The 21,657-nt window shown below is 46.3% G+C and overlaps 2 protein-coding genes across 2 annotated transcripts; one reads left to right on the top strand and one right to left on the bottom strand.

The window, feature by feature from the left end:
- Window positions 1-252: 252 nt before the first annotated feature.
- MTO1 (mitochondrial tRNA translation optimization 1) lies at window positions 253-7,728 on the top strand. Its single transcript, XM_050316161.1, has 12 exons — window positions 253-485; window positions 603-802; window positions 1,209-1,326; window positions 1,966-2,255; window positions 3,516-3,628; window positions 3,767-3,957; window positions 4,206-4,336; window positions 4,810-5,014; window positions 5,098-5,269; window positions 5,961-6,079; window positions 6,557-6,714; window positions 6,893-7,728. The coding sequence occupies exons 1-12, from the start codon at window positions 278-280 to the stop codon at window positions 7,118-7,120; spliced, it is 2,133 nt and encodes a 710-aa protein (XP_050172118.1). The 5' UTR covers window positions 253-277; the 3' UTR covers window positions 7,121-7,728.
- A 9,100-nt stretch (window positions 7,729-16,828) lies between these two features.
- Window positions 16,829-21,386, bottom strand: EEF1A1 (eukaryotic translation elongation factor 1 alpha 1). Its single transcript, XM_050316160.1, has 8 exons — window positions 21,258-21,386; window positions 20,344-20,533; window positions 19,264-19,443; window positions 18,832-19,128; window positions 18,421-18,571; window positions 17,986-18,242; window positions 17,532-17,766; window positions 16,829-17,233 (listed from the first exon to the last, which is right to left on the bottom strand). The coding sequence occupies exons 2-8, from the start codon at window positions 20,485-20,487 to the stop codon at window positions 17,109-17,111; spliced, it is 1,389 nt and encodes a 462-aa protein (XP_050172117.1). The 5' UTR covers window positions 20,488-20,533; window positions 21,258-21,386; the 3' UTR covers window positions 16,829-17,108.
- Between the last annotated feature and the right edge of the window lie 271 nt (window positions 21,387-21,657).

Here is a 21,657-nt window from a genome sequence, read left to right as displayed (position 1 = left end):
GCCGGTTCTGTCCGGGCACAGCAAAACTCTGACATCAACAGCCAGGCTGCGCCGAGACATCGAGGGGCGCAGCCACCTCCCCCTCTCCAATCCGTAGAGATCATTTTCCCGCTCCGGGGCGGCCCTTCCCCGCCTCCCCTCGGGCGGGGCAGAGGCGCATGGACGCGCCGCTCCCGCCCACGGAGCTCCCGGCTCCGCCTCCCGTCTCTAGCGGAGGAGCGACGGTGGCTTCCAGCCCCGCGCCCGCCGCCGGGAGGGCCGGCCCTGCCCTGCCGCCATGTTCTTGCGGAGAGGCTGCCGCCGGCTGGCACTGCCCCCGGTGCCTCGCCCAGGGCACCGCCGGGCCGGCAGCGAGGTCGGGGAGGCGGCACCGCGCTACGACGTGCTGGTGGTCGGCGGGGGCCATGCGGGGACGGAGGCGGCGGCGGCAGCCGCCCGCGGCGGGGCCCGCACGCTGCTGCTCACGCACAGGATCGGCACCATCGGTACCGCCGCGGGTGTCCGGGCTGGGGCGGGGGAAAGAACCGCGGGCGCCTCGGGTCTCCCCGGCGTGGGGGCTTTTGGGCGGCGGTGGCGAGGGTGTCCCTGTGTCCCTTCCCTAGGGGAAATGTCCTGCAACCCGTCCTTCGGCGGCATCGGGAAGGGGCACCTCATGCGGGAGGTGGACGCTCTGGACGGGCTGTGCGGCCGCATCTGCGACCGCTCCGGCATCCACTACAAAGTGCTGAACCGCTGCAAGGGCCCGGCCGTGTGGGGCCTCCGCGCACAGATCGACCGCGGCCTCTACAAGCAGAACATGCAGGTGAGAGCGGGGCCGGGAGGATTTTTTGGTATCAGGTGTTAATATAAACTACTGAAGATAATGAGGGAGGGGCGCGTGTGTTATTTGTCATTATTTACCTATCAAACCTAGATACGTTTATGTTTGGTACTTCAATGCACTGTAGGTTGTTAGAGCTCGGCATACTTTAAAACATTCTCCAGCATTTTAGATACAGGCCAGGCTTCATGACCAAATAGTTTCTTTTGAGCTTATCTGAAAGAAAACTTCCACTTGATCAATCAGAATAGTACCATAACTGAGTATCTTCCCAATGACGTGGTAAGAAAGGAAGAGGGTGATAGATGTTCTGGAAATCAACAGGATTTGGAATTGCCCATATGTCTTATAACTTCCTAGATTTTTGCAGTAACTCCTTTCATGACAGAAAGAAATCCTTAACACACCACTGTTGACAGTTCGTGAGGCATCTGTGGAGGATCTTATCTTGACAGAGCCAGAATCAGGCCATCCTGGGAAATGCCAAGTCACGGGAGTCGTTCTGGGTATGTGTTAGTAACTCAGTAAGTGCTTCCAGTGGAGTTATCCTTTGGGATAAACATTTCTGATTCATCAGTGAGAAAGATGAATTAACCAAGACGTCTGTTTTAGGCAGAGCGTGGACTAAACAGGGTTAATAAGTGTCATACAAAGTAATACAATGACAAAAATACCTGGATTGATAGAATATTGGGAGGTTACCTAAGTTAGTTTTCTTCAGGCTAGTGATACTGAATTCCATTCTGCATTTTGAGGTTTTTATTTGGTAAATGGCATATGCTGTTGACAATGTTATGGGACTGTGGGGTCCTATTACTAACAGACTCGTACTTTCTTACCTCTTACTCTTCTAATAAACAAGCTTTCTGAAGTAAAGGCCTGGATATGATTATTTTCCCAGGAGCGGGTTTTCTGTGTTACAGGTAACTTGTTTAGGAATAATAAAAATACAGGAATAAATACACAGTGCTTCTTGCAGTTACTACTGTTAGTGCTTTCATTATTGAAATGCTGCTTTTGTTGTGTAACAGAAGATGGGTAAACCCTCAGTGAACACAGTTAGTCTAGTTTTATGCAGAAGCACCAGAATACGAGGACTTTGTTGATACTAAAATATGTACCTTTTTGAAAATTTGCTGTTTCAGGGGATGGGAGCACAGTACACGCTGGGAGCGTTGTCCTGACCACCGGTACCTTTCTGAGGGGTATGATCCACATTGGGCTAGAGATGCACCCGGCTGGCCGGCTAGGGGACCTGCCAGCCATTGGGCTAGCTCAGACTCTGGAGAAACTGGGATTTGCTGTGGGCAGGCTGAAGACCGGGACACCGCCCAGACTTGCCAAAGACACGATTGACTTCAGTGGTCTGCAGGAGCATAGAGCTGACAATCCTCCAGTGCCATTCAGCTTCCTCAGTGAGGCTGTGTGGATCAAGGTGGGATAGCACACATCAAATGCACACAGAGTCAGGTGGGGAGTGGTTCCGGGAATGTCGTGCTCATAATCAGCCAGGGATTTGGTGGCTGGGAAAGGGAGCTGGGATGTATTTGTACTGGAGGTGCTATGTTTCTGAGGACTCTCAATGCAAAGGGTTCTTCTGTTGCTTGTGTTCTTTTGAAAGCAAGTACCTTCTTACTGTATCTTCTCAACTTGAGAACCAAACTTTTTTTACTTCTCGAGTCAGAGTTGCATGAAATGGGATACTGATACTAGTATTCTTCATGTGCTGGTTACATAGGTGCTTTACAAAATACATGTGTTATTATACCTGTATTCTGGAGATTTATAATATCTTGCTTCTTCCCTTAGCTTTAAAATAAGGTTAAAATGTTGAAATTAGAGATCATTAATAGTATTGACGAAGAAAGAGAAAGAATAGAGTTGTCCACAGGACTCGGAAGTGACATATTAACAGTAACTTAAAAGCACAAAAAGCTCAATTTTCAAAGAAATTTTGTTTCCAAAGAAAATTCTTACATAATGTAGTTGAATACCACAGAGTTAAGTATCAGGAGTTAATTTTCCCCAGAGCATATAGGAATTGCAGTAGCCTATTAGAATCAGGATGTGGGCAAAAGTACTATCACTTGAAGTCCTTGGTATGTGTAGGAAAGGTTTTAAGAGGTTAAGGTGCAACGTTATTACTTTTTGAATGTGAATGTATTGACCCTTTCAGAAAAATCAGTCAAATACTTTACGTGGTAGGGTTTTTTCCCCAGATTTTGAATTTGTCATGTTAATTGCAGAGTTTTGAGATTTTTATCTTTTTTTCTTCACCGAGAGATTTCTTTTTTTTTTTCCTTCACTAAAATCTTTTATTGGCTGTTAGCTGTAGGGTCAGCACTTTTTCTTCTTACTCCAGAGCTTTGAATTCCTGTAGTCAGTTTGAATGCTGTGATATGATGTGTTGCTTTAATGGCAATATCCATCCTGTAATTAGGACTACATATGTGGAATAAAATTTGAATTCTGCACGCCCAAGTTCTGTTCTGTTCTCAGTCTGCTTTTGGCCATGTTGCTCCCGCTCTCTGATTGCTCATGTTCTGTCTGTACAGTGGGCATGACAGCGCTACTTAGCTCTCCAAGAAGTGAGAGCCAGCTGTCATGGAAAAGGTATTGGAGATCCTCAGAGTTGTTCAGGTAGAGTACAGTGTTGTGACTGGATTAACTTAAAGTGAGCTTTGGCCTCTTTCAGCCAGAAGGTCAGCTGCCATGTTACCTGACACGCACTACCCTGAAAGCCCAGCAAATTATCTATGATAACCTCCACCTGAACAACCACGTAAGGGAGACAACAAGGGGCCCACGGTAAGTGTGTGGCATCACTCAAGGCTCTCAAGGGGACAAGTGTCAATCTGTTTGAACCTGGGGGAATGTGCTGCTTTGCTTTTGCAAAGTTACTTTTTCTCCGTGTCAGGTGGTGCTCATGGCCATTTTCTGTTGCAGGTACTGTCCCTCTCTTGAATCAAAGGTTCTGCGCTTCCCAAACCGGCAGCATCAAGTCTGGCTGGAGCCTGAAGGCTTGGAATCCAACATCATTTACCCCCAAGGCATGTCCATGACACTGCCACCTGAGCTCCAAGAGCAGGTGATCAAATCTGTCCCAGGCTTGGAAAAAGCCAAGATGATACAGCCAGGTGAGGGAGATGAACAGTTTTAAATCTATTTGTTACATTGTTTACCATTAGTGAAAACCAGATTTTGTTTAGAATATAGCAAAGCAAAGGAAATACAAAACAAAGCTAATTCTTGGTTGCAGGGATTTTTCCTTGGTTGTTTTGAAATCGTAATTAAAAGTTGAAAAGCTAAGTCATCCTGCCCCACTGATTGCCTTTGCTGACCTTCAAAATCCCTCCTGTAACATCTGTCTTGTTGTGTGTCATAGGCTACGGGGTGCAATACGATTTTTTAGATCCCCGTCAACTGACTGCTTCCCTCGAGTCTCGTCTTGTTCAGCGCCTCTTCTTTGCAGGCCAGATAAATGGCACGACAGGCTATGAAGAAGCTGCAGCTCAGGTGGGTGAATCTGACCACGTGTAGTCAGCACTCAGAAAAGGGATATTGCCTTGGCATCTGTCGGTGATACAGAGTCCTGCGAGGCCCATTTTTTGCTCCTGAGATGTTCCTACTTTTGTTGGAACAAAATATTCCAGACTTGCCCAAGATATTTTTACTTTTAGTATCTGCAGTGCTGTCACTAAGACTGCAGTAACAAAAGTAACTGGAAGCACTGTCAAGTCTTTCAGCATGGAGACAGTGCAGCAGATATAATTGAAAACATGGGAATTGTATCCAGACACTTCAGCAGTTGCCAAGAATCCCGTCAGGCACTCATAGTGTCACAAGAAGGACACTGCCTGGATTACTAGCACAGACTATTGCATTTTTCTGGGTACAGTTTGACATGTGAGTCTTTGGAAGCAGATGTGCTGATATTTTAGCTAAGAAGAGACCAATAAATGTGTTTGGTTTGTTTTCTGTCTGCCTAGGGTGTGATTGCTGGGATCAATGCCTGCCTGCGGGTTCATGGCAAGCCCCCTTTTGTTGTCAGTCGCACCGAAGGCTACATTGGGGTCCTGATCGATGACCTCACCACTCTGGGCACCAGTGAGCCCTACCGGATGTTCACCAGCCGCGTGGAGTTCCGCATGTCCCTCCGGCCCGACAACGCTGATGCCAGGCTCACCCACAGAGGTATTTGATTGTGGTGGCTCTTGCAGCAAGCAGCCCTGCCTGGTTGTGTAGACTTTTGTCTCATACACCATCCGTCTCTGCAGGTTTTGAAGAAGCTGGGTGTGTGTCACAGCAGCGATATGATCAAGCAGTTAAGATGAGAGCTGCTTTAGAGGATGGAATTGCAACACTGAAATCACTTCAGTTCAGCATATCCAAATGGTCCCAGTTACTGCCAGAAGTTCCCATCAGTAGCGGTCGCAGGTCACCTGTCAGGTAAGGTTAACAGCTGGAACTTTCTGATCTGAGCTACACTTACTTTAGCACATCCTGCTAGTGGTTTCACAGCATTTGTCCATGTTTCCTGAAGCTGTCAATACTCCAAGTTCCAGCTTTACCACCTTCAGGGAACACACATCTTATGTTTGCCTGTAGAATAAGTGTAGAATGAGCTGTGTTAGTGTTTTTACTGTGCCATGTTTCCTGGTGCTGACATGTGCTCCCAAAGCAAGGGGGTGCTCCACTGGCCCAGGGCATCAGTTCTTGATGGCCTTATAGAGAGTGTCACTAAGTGGTGACAGTTTTACAGTGGGTTGCTGCTTTGCTAGAGGCTTGTTAAAGCAGTAATTGATTTCGGAGTGGTGTCAGATGGTAGCTTATAAAAAAAGGCCATTGCTTCCATTACTCATCCTTTACTTCACCTTGTATTTTCTGTTCTGGCTGACTCAGTCTGTGAAAGCTTCCCCTTGGTGCCTACCTTGTCCCTTCCATCTTGCTGTCATTTTTCATAAGGAGCTCCTCTTCAAGAGTTTAACAGCTCTTCTGTGTCCTGAGAGGAGATAGTAGGAAGTTGAGCGTGGCTCTGCAATTTTTCTGGCTTATCCTAAGAACTTTGTGAGTTTGAGCTGGGAACAATTGTAAATCTGCCTTAGGAAAGTGACTCCTTTCTACCATACTTTCTCCGCAGTGCTTTTGACATCCTTCAATATCAAGACATCAGTGTGGAGGTTCTGGCCAAAGCTATCCCAGAGTATCTGGACAAACTTGCTCAATGGAGACAACTGGCAGAGAGATTGAAAATAGAAGGTAGGGTACAAAAGTTATAATCTCTTGTGGTGATCTCTGTGTGTTTTGTTCAGTAAGGGGAGTGCAAATCCATTTGTCCTGGTGTGTTTTGTGTTGCTGCTTAGAGAAATGAAACACTGATCAGAGTGTGTACCTTTTACCGTAGGGCACAGCCCTTTGCATGCACCTGTGTTTCACTCTGGGGGGTGAAATCAGTTATTCACTCCTGGGGTTTTTTTTTCCTTAACTTCCCCTGCTGACCATCCTTTGCTGACATGAGTAGAAAAATGTACCGAAATTCCTGTAACAAATCAAGGAGTGTGGCTTCTTCCAAAGTAGGGACATAAATTAGGCTCTATAATCTGTGAGGCTGGAAACTTCCTTAGGAGTTTTGGACTGTCGCAGTGGAATTGCTCATTCTGCTTCTAAGAATTCTTGCAAGTCACGTATTTCACATGAACATCTATGTCTGGTTTCTTGTTTTCCTGGTCATCACAGCTGCTTACGAGTGGTGTGTAGTCAATCAGCAGCAGGAAATAGAAGAAGTGCGTCGTGATGAAGCGCTCCAGCTGCCAGAGGACATAGATTATTTTGCCATTGATGCATCACTCTCAACAGAAGTGCGGGAGAAACTGGATTCCAGCCGTCCCCAGACGGTAAGGTATTCAGCCACAGCGAGGTTGAGCAGCAGTGAAGTCCCTTCCATCTTCCCAAGGGACATGGGGGAGTGAAAAGAATTGTGGAAAGGAATCCCCCCAGGTTTTGATCTCCTTTCTCACTAGCTCCAGCGTGTAGGTTTGGTTTCGGTTAATTTGATTGTGTTTCCATATGCAGATTGGTGCAGTCAGCCGTATCCCTGGAATTACACCAGCTGCTATTGTTAATCTACTGAGGTTTGTGAAAACCAGTCACCAGAAGACAGAGAAGCTAAAAGCTTTACCTCAGTCTGGGAAGTACTTACCAGGGAAAATGTACTCAGAGAAAGCAACTTCACAAAGAGGGATGTCAGCTGAGTTTTCTGAAGAGGAGACACAAAGTACCTTCGTTAAAACACCTTTTTAGAGAGTGGCATGGATCCTGCCACTATGTGGCAAGATCACCTGTTCTCATGACCCTCCTCACAAATAACACCCACACTGGCCAGATCCAAAGTACTTCTGGTTGTGTTCTGTGGAGGTGTTGCCGACGTTCACCCCATCATGGGGTCATGGAGTAGAACAAAGAGAATGGATGCATAAAGTAAATACTCAGAAATGTAAATGCAGCCTGTGATTTTGCTGATTGCAAATCAAGAGACAGGAGAACTGCTTTTAAAATTCCACTCATTTGGAAGGTGAGGGATAGTCAAAATCTGTTCTAAAGCATCTTGTAAAGGACAGTGTTTTGCTCTTCTAAAATGAGTAAGAAATGTTACTGCACTGAACCTGTGGCATCACAAGAGCATTTGAGTTGAAAAGTGTGTTCCATTGACTTTAGTACTTGTGTTCATAGCTGAGCAGTGACTATGCACAGTCTGGTGTCTCCATGTGCTGTCAGCCAAGAGGAAACACTTGGCTGTGGAAATGTGTGCCATGCAAATAAACTTATGTAGGAGACTGACTGAATGCAAACATCATATCCTGCAGGTGTTTTTTCTACTTCAAAATAAATAAAGCTTATCTTGAAACTCACTGAAGAATTTAGTTGTCGTGTAGCTTTCAGTAAGGCCTTGACAGTTTACTGGATCACAGTTCACCCACACAAGGTAGGGCAAAATTCGCTACAGAGCTGGTGGAGGCTGCTGGCTCAGACTGGCTGCTGCAGGCTGGGTGCTGAGGAAGATGGGAAGCTGCCACAGAAACCTCAGCTCGGAAGGTGTGAAGCTCACTCTGACATGCTGTGGGCCCAGGGCAGCCGGACCCAGGGGTTTCCCATCAGCACTGCTCCTGCGACTGATAGTAATACTACTTGGATCTGAGCAAAATCCAAGTCAATTGGATCAATTGGTCAGTCAGTTTGTCAGTCAACAGCAAGAAACACTGAATTCAAGCTGCTCCTGCACACCTACCAAATCCTTGCCTGACTTAGGCAGCAGTTTCTGGTGCTAGTCTCATTTCTGAACATCCTCTGAATTGACTGGGCAAACAGGTTTGAGAACACGTTTTGTTACAGTTAAATCATAGAATCTCACAAGTAGTAAAAGACCCCTAAGATCCTTGAGTCCAACCATAAACCATATATCTATGTTATTTTGAAGTTATGATTCTCGACTTTTCTCTGGCTTGTTTGCTCTGGGTGAGTGGTTCCTTTCCAGGCCAGAGAAAGGAATCAGCAAATTCCTTTTGCTGACAGAGACCCAGTCATGCAGCAGGAGGGTGGGCAGAGTTTACAGCTTCGTTTAGGGCGGCGTCTGCCTGAAAGCATCTCCCTGTCACAGCCATTGTCTTGTACAGAAGGGCTTTAGGCACGTGATCTGCAGGTCAATTAATGTCAGAACGGTTCAGAAAAGCTGATCTAGATCTGCCCCGTTTTGTCGGTGGCCTGTTTTCCTTCCAGCCTTGTTGGCTCAAAGATTTACTTCAACTTTGTAAGCCTTAAGTTCAATTTAAGAAAGGCAGCTATGCTTTCTGCAGTCTAACTCAGACTCCAGGAACAGTACTGGTGAAATTCTAACTATGTGAATCTGAAGAAACCCTGTATCCTGTATGTCTGTCTATTCAAAGCAGTGGAATTTTTGATCAAGGAAGTTTTATGCTTCCTTCACCTGCATTATCTTTGTGTTATGTTTAGTTTTGATGTACCTATATCTGTAAAATCTTAGATCTAGTTTTTACAGACTAGGAAAGTCCTATTGACACCTTCATCTTCTCCCTTGTAAGCCAATTGTGTGGTCTCAAGACTCTATTTCCTGTTCGTGTCAGCAGTCATTCGCCAGTGGAAATCGAAGTGTGATTCCACTGACCTGGGCTGCACCAGTGTCAAAGGAAGAACAGAAGGAGTGGACTTTTGCTTATCTTACTTTTAACAATTTAATAATGCGCAGCTGTGGTCTAAGAAGGAGGAGAGATTAACTTCAGGGGAAATTAAAGTCAGGTGTGAATAGATGCATTGCTTTCCAGCACATCTTCTGTAATAAGTGCTATATTTCAGCATGAAGTGTGTCTTTGGCCATGGGTAAGCCTCCTTGTTAAGACAAGGTGCCCTCTGTTCACATATGTGGGTTAATGATGTCCATATTTGCTGAAATGGAAAACCTGTTGTGTGCATAAGTTTGAGGACTGGCTGCCCCTCAGGCCTCAGGTATTGATTTCATGTATACAGGGCTTGCTGCAATATCTTGTGTTTGTTGAACAGTTCTTGTTTGAGCAGACTTTTTTAACATGAAACCATAGGTACAAGTAGTTGTATTCATTTGGTTAAGAGAACCAAGCACAGAAAGCCTAAATAATCTGCTGTAAATAGCAGTGGCACACAGGATGCCCACATTGTGCCATCTGCTCTGTACCCACCAAGGGCTTGTTACAAGGCCCAAGGTTTGGCTTTTACGTGAAGGCAACGTGGGCTCAGACCCTCACAGATCCTCACAGGTCCTATGGTCTTGCTAAGGCCAACAGAATGGGAAGTGCAGAACAAGAGGAGCCTGCTTTTGACATATGTGCCTGCTTGCTTTTCCTTGTCTCTGCAGTATTTAATTGCACTTTGTCCTTCTACAATCCTTGCTGTGACCAGGCAGGCAGGGAGGGAAGATGCATGGTGAGGTTGACCTAACTTGTTTCACATACTGAGGGTTTTGTGTTCCCTGTTTCAATATGTGTGTCTCCTTCCTGCAGAACACAGGCCTGGGGATCAGCACTTTTTCCTCAGTTCTCTGTAATTCTATCTTGTACCAGATTTTTAACACAACTGTTGCCTTCCCTTCCTATTCTGGTCTTCATTTCATATGGTACTTGGACTGACCAGTTTCTTCTTTTTTAATTTATGTCTGTCTGGAAGATGAAAGCAAGACCAAAATGGAAAGACATTTTATGCTAGGAGACACTAAAAGCTGCCACCACCGCAGCCTTTGATGGTCTTAATGATGCTGGGATGTTTGCAGTGGTGCAGCAGCAGCTGAACTATGTGGATTGCCTTAGTCCCCCACTTGGCTGGCTGCTGCAAACACAGATGTGCCTCCTAGTTGTTCATTGTCCTTGCATTTTGTTAAGTAACAATCTTTACATGCAGTGATTTTAGATGCTCAGGGGTTATCAGCTTTGATGCCTACACCTCCCAGGTTATGCTCCTCCACCTAGAGACAGGATGTCATTTAGTGGATGCTGGGAGGGAATCTGCTATCCCCTTAGAGATGCTGTTTCCACTAAGGAGGTGTTCTCTGTGCTTTCCCACCAAACCGTGGCCTGTGCTGCTCAGAGTCCTTTCAGGGTGTTATTTCCAACTCTTTCCTTGACTTCATGGGGCTACTGAGAGTTGGAAGATGTCTTTCCCCTCCTGTGACCAAAATTAGTGGGGCCCAGAGCTTTCATCTGGGAGATGGGAGACTTGCTATGCAATTGGTTTTATATAAAGGGCAGAGAAAAAAAGATTGATTCTTGATCTGTTGTTTTGACAACAGTGATGCTGTAAGGGAATAAAATTTGCTTTTATCTCTTTTGTTTCTAAACTGCTTTGCAAGATTAAACCTGCATGTGTAACTGTGAGGGAGGATGCATATGTGAATCCCCATCAGAGACTCTCTGACCCCATAACCACCGTCATGTGGTCACCATGCACAGTGCCTGGGCCTTGAGCTCTGTGCCCAGGGGTGCAGTAGTGGCAAATCCTCTAGCCTGAAAGCTGGAGGCTGCACCTCACTCACCTCTTTGCAGACTGAAGACTAGATGCTTTGACATCCTGTGATATCTCCTTGGGGTGCTCAGCTATGAAAAGGCTCAAACATGTCCTTGTCCTCATCTTCCCTATCTGTGTCCCTAGAGAGCTGGTGCTTGCTTGCTGTGGGTCAGCGGAGCTGCTACAAGTGGGTACTAAGGGCTCCCCAGGAGGAGCATGGTTCAGCAAAGGCCCATGCTGTGGTAGAGACAGGAGGCAGGAGAAGTGAAGGGTGAAGGCATTCTTGTCTAGCATCAGCTGCAGCTCCCAGAACAAGCCCCAGGAGGTACATTTTCAGGCACCACTGGGAACTGATGAGCACACGCGGTTCTTGTTCCAAGTGACTTAGCGCTTGATGTGGTTAACTGAAGAGCAGGCACAGAGCCAGGTGGGAAATGAGCTCACTCTGCCTCACAGAGCAGCAAGAAGAGAGGGGAGCTGACCATAGCCTAGTGACTAGCTTCCTTCGTGGCAATTTACTGTGTGTTTACTCGAAAATTGCAGTGTATGGCCAGGAGGTGGCCTATGTCACAAGCAGATGGGATTTTTGGAATCACAAGCGGAAAGGCTGCTGTGGCTGGTACTGCTGAGCTGGTGCTCCAGCAAAGTTTTGTCCTTGTCCCACTGCACCTCGGGAGACTTTGACCGGGCAGCCACGTGCTGGTTTGGGGACATTGCCCCAGAGCAGGGCTAGCTGACAGCAGGGGGAGTCAGGCACAAGCTGGAAGTGGCGTACCAGATGCAGAGCGGTCACGTCACAGGCTGTGATCTCAGTTCTCCTCAGCTGTGCCACGTGTGTAGGAGTCCTGCAGATGTGTACCCAGAAATGAGTCGCAGGAATTAGTCTCACAAGGAAGTGACTGCAGCAGAGCACAGCTCTTGTTCAGGTTTGATGCTCTTCTACCGATCTGTGTGCACATATATACATTCCCCCTTCTCCAAGGAATTAGGGTACTATCATCCATAAAAGTGCTTTAGCAGCAGGCTAGGTAATATTAGTTATTATTACTAGTAATAACTGTCAAGTAGGAGCAAACATAACTAATCTACATTCTTTCTGTTTTTCCTCTGGGAAAGGCTATTAAAGAGCTTGTTTTACACAGAGACAATACCAACAATCCTACACCTCTTTCTTCAAAATACCCATGTCCTGTTAGCAGAACCACATCCCAGCTTATAAAATTAAATATTTTAAAAATATCTATGAAATATTTTGTAATAAAAATATATTATAATAATAAATAATAGTAATTTTATTATATAAAAATAATAACTAATTATAAAAAACTAAACATTCATTTGGGAGGGTTTCACTTTGTTTACTAAGGAATTTGCTTAGAATTCAGCTTCAAAATAGGAACTACAGTTTTTTAAGAAGTCTGGCAACTGCAATAATTAGAAAAAGAGGCATTTTATTAATTTATATTGGTGTATAGGTATATTTTATATATAATATATACATGTGCTTGTGTGTGTGTATATACACATGCATATATCAAAGAAAAAAATGGGCATTTTGCTTAAAATGTGCCCAGGTGGCTGCAGATAAGCAGAATCTGAAACTTTCTTTTAAATTTCAGGCCAGCCTGCAATCAAAGCGCCCCAGGAGGGAACACTGGTCTTGCCTTTCAGCCAGCGTGCAGGTTTGGAGTCAGCTGCTTCACCAGCTGGCTGGCTGTGCTGAGCCCTGCAGAACAGGGACCTGGGGTAGGGAAACAGGCTCTGCTGTGGCTCTTCCCCTTTGTGTTAAATAATCCAGATTTTACTGGGCTGAAAGGAGAAAGTGACTGTGATTGCTGTTGGCAAGGCAGGCAGGGAGGGCCCCGAGTTAGGGGTGAGCTGGCTCTGCTTATTTCCATTGACTATATAATACAAAACAACAGCATATGAACCCACAGATCTGTATTTGTGCTAGACCTGAGCTTGCAGATGCTCTTGCAGAAGCATGACCAGGTTCCTGGATTGCTTCGCTGAGAAGAGCCAGGAGAAAGCCCTAGCAAGTACCTCAGTACACAGAACATAAACCTGCTGCTATCGCATCCTTAAAAGCATGCACTTGGCCCACGGGAATGCTTCTCACTAAAGAAAGTTTAGGTACCTTCAAATTCTGTTTTGTTTTGGTTTTTTGGTTTTGTTTTGTTTTTAAGGAAGACATAAGCAAAACCTGCACAAATTCAGAGCTATTAAGCATGGGACCAGCCCCTTGGCAGCCACTCCTTGTGCACCCTGCTGCTGCCCCACCATCCGCCCCACCCACAGGCTGGATACCATCCATCAGGTTAGCTCTGATTTAGCCCCACGTTTCCTTGGTACTTCACTCAGCATTTTTCAAGGAAAATACATGTTTAACTGTTGTCATCTCGGTGCAGAGAAGCTAGCAGATTTGAATTATGTTGTGTAAATATTTGAAACATAAAAGGATTAAAGAACAATTGATAGGCAGCCAGAGAATACAACCTGATTTTAAAAAAGTAGGCAATTATGTAATTGACTTACAATGCAGAAATAATCTGAAAGGATTTAAGAGGATTCAGAAGAGGCTAAAAACCCTCAGCTTTCTGTGTTTTGGAAACCAACAGAGTTTTTCCATCTAGCAGGTTTCCTTCATCTCTTTTGCACTGCAGGTGCTCTCTTCTTCCTCCTGATGTGTAGCCTTTTCAGACCTCTCCTTGATAAGCAGGTTCTTGTAGAAAGGGGCTTTGGATGAAGCAGCCACTTTGAGCAGGACCTCAGAGGTGCTTAGAGCACCTCAGGATGCTGCTGGGGAGGCAAGAACCACCCTCCCATCACCTCTGCCCCCAGGCTCCCTCTGGGCTCTACATAAACATTTAACTAATGTAAGTTAAAACCAGGGGGGTTGCATTTTTGATCCATACTGAATTTGTGTTGTTCTTCAGCAGATATCAAATCATTTAGCACTAATGAGGAACAGGATAGCCTCATACAGTACAAAGATTAATTTGTTTCTACACAGTTTTATGTTGACCAAATCTAAAATATAACTATGCATTTAGAGAAACAATTTTTCAAAGTTTGTCAATACTTTCCAAAATATAGTGAGACAGCTATATTCAGAATGTGACATAGTCTTCAATCTGCAACTTCAGTAAAATCCGCTATTCCAGTTATGAGCCTTGCACAGATTGGTCTGAGATTTAATAAAAATGCCTCAGAGCAGTAGCCTGAGCAGAGCCTATTTTATTCCAACCTAAACTATCCACCTAGGGAACCAACACTGAGGAACAAGATACTTGGTTACAGCAGCTACGACTCCACTGCTCAATTTCCCTCCGCAGACCAACCAGTCTTTGTTGTATCCGATCCTGAATACCTCGCCACACACATTTTTTTGAGTATTTCTGTGTACTAAAAGCTTTCCAAGATCTCCAGACTCCCAAAGCACGCATCATCACCTAGAAAGGAAATTGTTTTACACTTCCAGCTCCCCACTGCCACCTTCAGCAACAGAACTGAAATATATTACATAAATGCACTACTCCAGCCACTCAGTTTCTGCCTTCATAGCTAGCTCCCTCACCAGAGCAGTACGCTTTCATATTTCTTTCTGTATAAACACCACCAGCATTGCAGGACAGTGGGGAAAGAGTTAAGGACAGCTGTGCAAGTTGCTTAAAGAAATAAGCAGTCAGAAGACAAATACAGTTCTCAACTATGAACATTTATTAAAAGTTTGATCAAAGTAGTTTTATTCCCAAGTTTTGTTTACAAAAGTCTAACAATTTCCCCAGATAGTCAAAGATTAATAAAAGGACTGAGATGGGATTACATTAGTGCATAGAAAGCAAATCTGGTCTATAAAAGTTAAAATTAAAAAACCAGAATGTGTAAAATTTTAGGTTTTTAATACATGAAAGTAATTGCTAGTATGGCAGGCAGCACTCACGAATGTGTTTTTACTGCACACAATGTGAAGTTGTTAGATGCAATACTGGCTGTTCTCTAGGCACAAGGTTTTTTTCATCCTAGAGGCAGAACCACTCCCTCTGCCCCAAACTACACAGCTCTTCCCCCCGCTCACCATGGGCCATTTCACCTCGAACCACCTTTCCAGCAGCTTTTGCAGTTGCTCTGATCTGTGCACAGCTGACCAGAAGTGAGGGGTGCCTCTTGCAACTGCAGCACTGCGTTGTGCTGTCTCCTTTCCGCTGCTTGGCATCAGGCGTGAGCACACATCACACCTGGTTTTGCCCCAAGGATTTGAAACAGCTGCCTATTACAAGATAATTTGCAAACTGCCATGGAGCAGAGGCCCAGCTGCAGACAACCCTGTGCAACGTGCATATCCACCACTGCCGACAGGGTGTTGCGTATCCAGGCCACGGTGGCCAAACCAAACATCCTGCACCTACGAAAGAATGCGAAAGAAATCTAACGCACACAGAGCTGCTCTGTGAAGGCAGCTTGTGCCAAAGCTGCTTTGCTTTTCAACCAAATTAGAACTTTGCTCAACCAGTTTGACCCAAGTCTCTTGGAAAAAAGTCAGCGGTTTAACTGAAAAGCATGCAAAGATTTGGCCAGATAGTTTCAGCTTTATTATGGCAACAGTATGCCTGCCTCCATATTGAAGTTATGCACTTCCTGTTGCCTTGGGGACACTAAAACCTCTAGAAGCAGCACTTCAGCAGCACAATGAGAGTCATTTGCTGCTGAATTCCATAGCCCTGTTGTGCTATGAAGCCCTCTAGCCCTTGTTTCCGCTGTATTTGGCACATCTGTACCTTCAAACATTGTGTGTAATGCACCAAGGCTTTGCTTGTAGTTAAGACACAGAAGGTGAGCAGAAAAGGAGAAAATATCCAACCAGAGCAAACAGAACATGAAAATAAGTAACAGCAGTTCAGGTCTATCCAAGCAGTACAGATACAAATTCCTGCAGAGCAAGCACACAGCCAGAGAAGGAAAGGAAAACAAGTGAGAGAATACAGCCATTACAGGCAGAACAAACATACTGGTGTCATGGAACAATAGTCCCTCAAAGATAGTGAATTCTTTTTGACCTTATGTGGGGATGCTGTGGGGAAATCATGTGAAAGGTTAGTAAAACAGCTGTGTCATTATGCAAAGTCAGGTCTGATTATCCATTAACTTCTTGTCTCCCTTTACCAATTGGAAGCAAGACTTCTATGCTGGAATTCCCAATTATTACAGCTGGTATGTTTTATAGCCCCAAACGTTTCACTTGGGATTATTTACCTAATGATTAATAGTAATCTTTTGGACTAGGTAATAAAGTCCACTTTAACTGTTTGATCCAAGCCTTCAACCCATTGTTGAAGATAACAGGTACACTGTCCCACCGTGTTTGGTGCAGGCTACAATGGTGGATCACTCAGATTGCATCAAAGTGTAATTCTAAATATAAGTTTAATTTTTAAATTTGCGTATCGAATGTCTTACTATATATTAGAAAACATTTATGTAAAAGTGTTTAATCCTGAAAGAGCTACACAACAGGTTGATTACCAGAAAAGTTTCTGCTTGCAATTAGAAAAATCCATGTACAAAACTTATGGGCCCAACATTGGATTTTTTGTTCATGCCTTTTTTAACATTAAATGTGTTTCTGTTCACACTATTTCTTCTTCCCAATATAAAGAAGACTCTGTTTACTCAATGCATCACAGAATGCACCAAAATACTGTAGCTGTTGGCTGGTATTTGTGCTATTTAATCTAAAGATCAGTCACAAAGCAAGCACCAGGAAAGTAATTTTTAAGGCTTAGATCAGTTAAAAATAGTAAGCCTGGAGCTGAATCTTGCTCTGCTCTTCAGAAACAGGTAATTTTGAGTATTTGCTTTGCAACTTCTGAGCATACTAATGTAACGATGATCCTTTCTGATCCCACCAGGTCTAGATATAGGTTTTGCCATAAACTTAGTATTAACCCAAAGAACACAGAGACGTAGCATTGAACTTCTGTTTTAATGGTCTCAAATTCTGTGACAGATTTTTGGTCTCAAGTTTCCATTTTAAAAAATTTACCGATTTTAAAGACTAATAACTTAAACTGCCACGAAACAAATGGTCCACAAACATTCCTTTCCTTCTGAAGCTTTTACGATGCATTGTAATCATTAACCAGTCTTTCACTATTAAACTTAAATGGCCAATTGAGACAAACAGTTCTGAGACCGTTCTTCCACCACTGATTAAGACTGAGGTGGCAGCTGCTGTACAGAATTTTCATTTAGCCTTCTGGGCCTTCTGGGCAGACTTTGTGACCTTGCCAGCTCCTCCAGCCTTCTTGTCAACTGCCTTGATGACACCAACAGCGACCGTCTGCCTCATGTCGCGTACGGCAAAACGACCTGAAAACAAAAACATGTTTTATGACTTTTGTCTAGAGCTACAGAACTCAGAGTGGAAATCCCACAGCAGCAACACTCAGCTTGGGATAAGTGGGCAAATGTTGTGCTCTGAGACCAGACTGGGACAGAGACATCACTCTGCAGAGTATCCCTGTACCACTGATGTTTTGGTTCCACTTCAAAGTTTCAAGTCAAAGCTTTTAACGGCATTTCACAAAACACAGCGCATCCCAATACTTGAAATAAAGGAGTGTCTTTTCTAGAGATCAGTATTAACACACTTTAGGAGATGCCTTACCAAGAGGAGGATAATCAGAGAAGCTCTCAACACACATGGGTTTGCCAGGGATCATATCAACGATAGCAGCATCTCCAGATTTCAGGAACTTGGGGCCATCCTCCAGCTTTTTGCCGGAACGACGATCAATCTTCTCTTTGAGCTCAGCAAATTTGCACGCAATGTGAGCAGTATGGCAATCCAGCACAGGGGCATAGCCAGCGCTAATTTGGCCAGGGTGGTTCAGGATAATGACCTAGGAAACCGAGGAAGACAAGTTAGCATCAAGATAATTTTGAACACCGATGTGTCTTACAAAGCTAAGGAAATTAGTGAGATTTGCATCAAGCAAATGCATCTTAGAACAGAAGCCTATGTTACTTTATAGCTTAGCCTACAAACTGAAGAAAAAACAACTCTTATTTCAGAATACAAAGCTGCATTTTAAACATCCTCAAACAGCTGCAAAACATACCTGTGCAGTGAAGCCAGCAGCTTCCATTGGAGGATCATTCTTGCTGTCACCAGCAACATTGCCACGGCGAACGTCTTTCACAGACACGTTCTTAACATTGAAGCCAACGTTATCACCAGGCAGAGCTTCACTCAGGGCTTCGTGGTGCATCTCAACAGATTTCACTTCAGTTGTTACATTGACAGGGGCAAATGTAACCACCATGCCTGGCTTCAGAACACCAGTTTCCACACGGCCAACTGGTACAGTACCAATGCCTGCGAAAGAGAAGCAACATCAGTAATTCACTTTAATGAATGTATGCCCTTATGAGAAAAAAACACTTGATACAAATATGTGGTTCTAACTTGAAAAAAAAAGCTCTTGGGCAAATGCCTGCATTTCTGGCCCACACATCAGCTCTTGTAGTCGAGGAGCATTACAGAGAACACATACCGCCGATTTTGTAGACATCCTGAAGAGGCAGACGCAGAGGTTTGTCAGTTGGACGAGTTGGTGGCAGGATACAGTCCAAGGCTTCAAGGAGGGTGGTTCCGCTGGCACTGCCATCCTTTCGGGTAATCTTCCACCCCTTGAACCAGGGCATCTGTAACAAAAACAAGCCCAGGTATAAACTGACTGCCAAATTAACAGTACAAGGCTGAAAAAGACTAAGTGGTGTATCTCAGCATTCTCCCAATACCTGATTTTGTAGCAGAGTAAGAATTTTTAAATCTTAGGATTTGATTTTGGACCTTGTCACTTCCAAATGTAACTATTAAAAAGCATGTGCATTTTATAATTCCATAATTTATCTCAATAATCCTCCTGGACTCATATCTTAAAAGAAACAAATGTCAAACCTACATTAGAGCTAGGCTCCAACATGTTGTCGCCGTTCCAACCAGAAATTGGCACAAAAGCTACAGTGTCTGGGTTGTAGCCAATTTTCTTGATGTAAGTGCTGACTTCTTTGACAATCTCTTCATATCTCTTCTGGCTGTAAGGTGGCTCAGTGGAATCCATCTTGTTGACACCAACAATCAGCTGTTTCACACCCAGGGTGTAGGCCAGAAGAGCATGCTCACGGGTCTGCCCGTTCTTTGAAATACCAGCCTCAAATTCACCAACACCAGCAGCAACAATCAGGACAGCACAATCAGCCTTTGAAAAGAAAGAAAACCCACAAAACCAAAACATTAATTACCGTGCTCGCTCATTTGTCAATGTATTACAGGAACCCCCTAACCAAGGAACAACCTTCCTGAACTCCCCAAATCCTTGGTTTTATTTACGTACCTGAGAAGTTCCAGTAATCATGTTCTTAATGAAGTCTCTGTGTCCAGGAGCATCAATGATGGTGACGTAGTATTTGCTTGTTTCGAATTTCCAAAGGGAAATATCAATAGTAATACCACGCTCACGTTCAGCCTTCAGCTTGTCCAAGACCCAGGCATATTTGAAGGAACCTTTGCCCATCTACGGTTAGAAAAAAACATCATTTTTACTTTTCCCTTTTTTTTTTAAAAGAAGTTATTTATCTGCATTTACTTCACAACTATCACACGCTGGCTAAAGAGCAAAATCTAAGAATAGTAAGTGAGTAAATGACTCAATAATGGAGGACACTGCTGTTCATGAAACAAGCAACAAGATCCGCTTGGCACTACTAGTGAGAGATGCCAACTGTTTTCTGTTTATTGAACCTGTTGACATTCTAGCCCCATTGACAGCTTGTTAATTGTGCTAACGCATCTTTAAGATAGAGCTCCTGAGCTGAGTTCTACTATCAAGTGTATTTTACAAGCTTAAGTTCTCTCACTAAAGCAATCCTTGTGATAATCAGTATTTTAAGTGCCATTATGCCCAATATCTGCCAAATTTTTATTCTGTAGTGTTATTATTAAGATCTATGCTGTTATTACACAGAATAATAAAATCGGTGAAACTTCCTGATTTTCAGATTGAACCTTAATAGAGCAACTCCTTTTAATTCCACTTTTCACTACGTGTATGCACAGACTGAACCGGGCAACTACACTCAACTTACAATTCCAGATGTAACTGTCCAGATGTAGCTTCAGACCACCTTTCCCTTCCCTTGCTCTACGCTCCACAACTGCAGCTTCTCCAACTAACACAACGGAGGACTGAACACTTAGACACTTGTTCAACCTCGGCGACAACTGCAACCCAGCTGCCGCCCTGTGGCCACGCAACACTGAGCCACTTGTTTGGCTACCAGGGCAGCCACGGCCAGACCAGATCGCCTCCTCGTGGCCACCGAGCACTCTACAACTTCGCTTTGCAACTAGGGGTCTCTCTGCTCACTCCTGCACCCCGAAATTTTGCTGGGTGCCAGCCCACAGGTCCACGCACCTCAGCCGCTTCCTTCTCGAACTTCTCGATGGTTCTCTTGTCGATGCCCCCACATTTGTAGATGAGGTGACCGGTGGTGGTGGACTTGCCAGAATCGACGTGTCCAATGACGACGATGTTGATGTGGGTCTTCTCCTTTCCCATTTCGGATGTAGTTTAGTTCTTTCTTTCGGCAAAAGAGAATTGACACCTAAAAGTTCCGCAAAGAAAAGCTGGTTACAGTTCGGTCCCGAGGGGCAGCGATGGCGGCGCCACATGCGGGGCGGTCGGGTCCGGCCAGAATGGCGGCCCCGCCCCGCCGGGGGAGGGGAGGAGCAAGGCGGGCGGGCCGGGGGCCCCTCGGAGTGCCCCTCACATCGCCCCCTCCCCGGGCTCGAGTTACCCCGGCGGCGGCGGCTGCCGGGCCGCGGGGCGGCGGGAGCGGGCCCGACGGGCAGCGCGAAGGGCGGGGCCGCCCCGCTCCTTTGTGTGACTCACCCCGCCCGGGCCGCCGCGTCCTCCATTTTGTGGCGCTGGCGGCGGGCGGGGAAGTCGAGCGGCCATTTTTTCACTCGTGCCCCGGCCCGCCGCCCCCCGACGGCCCCCGCACCGACCCGCGCGGCCCGGGCCACCCACCCGCGGGCACTGCGTGAAACGCCGCGCGCCTCCCGCCCCACACCCGCACGGACACGCCGCTCCCGGACCCCAGCCCGGGCAACGGGGATGTCCGCGTGGGAATCGAGGCGGACGACGCGCCGCCATCTCGCCGCCCCGCGCCCCTCCGCTCACCCCCCTGGCCCGCTCCCCCCATGCACCTCCGACTCCTACTCCCTCCCCCCGTCGGCCCTCACCACGCCCGGGGCTCAGCGCTCGCCGGGCCTCCGGGGGGAGTGCGGCGCGGCCCGCCCCGGCCCGGCCTGGCGGACGCGCCTCACCTACTGGGCGTCGGCAAACCCGGAGCGAAAAGACCGACGGCGTGAGCGCCGCCCATTATATACCTTGGGCAGGGGGCGGGGCCTGGGCACACGTCACCGCTCCCGGCGGCCCCGCGGCCCCGCCCGGGCACGGAGCGCCCCCGCCCCCGCCCTGGGGGGCTCTGCGGGACCGGCCCCCTCTGCTCGCGGGGCATCTCCAGCCTGGCCTGACCCGGCCCGGCGGGAGCGGGCACCCACGGTGCACCGAGGGGCTGCGGCGGGAAGGGCAGCGGTGCCCCCTCCCGCGCGGGGATGGCGGGCGGGCGGGAGCGGCCGCCGCGTCCGGGAGAAGCGGGGCAGGACCGAGCGGGCCTGGTGGCCCCCGCAGGGCCCAGCCGTACCGTGCGCCCGGGCACCGGAG

The sequence above is a fragment of the Myiozetetes cayanensis genome, unplaced genomic scaffold, assembly GCF_022539395.1.
Source record: "Myiozetetes cayanensis isolate MyiCay16 unplaced genomic scaffold, myiCay2020 scf2-11, whole genome shotgun sequence".
In the NCBI taxonomy this organism is placed as follows: Eukaryota; Metazoa; Chordata; class Aves; order Passeriformes; family Tyrannidae; genus Myiozetetes; species Myiozetetes cayanensis.
The sequence above is the reverse complement of the archived record's forward strand: the minus strand, read 5'-3'. Positions and strand labels throughout refer to the sequence as shown.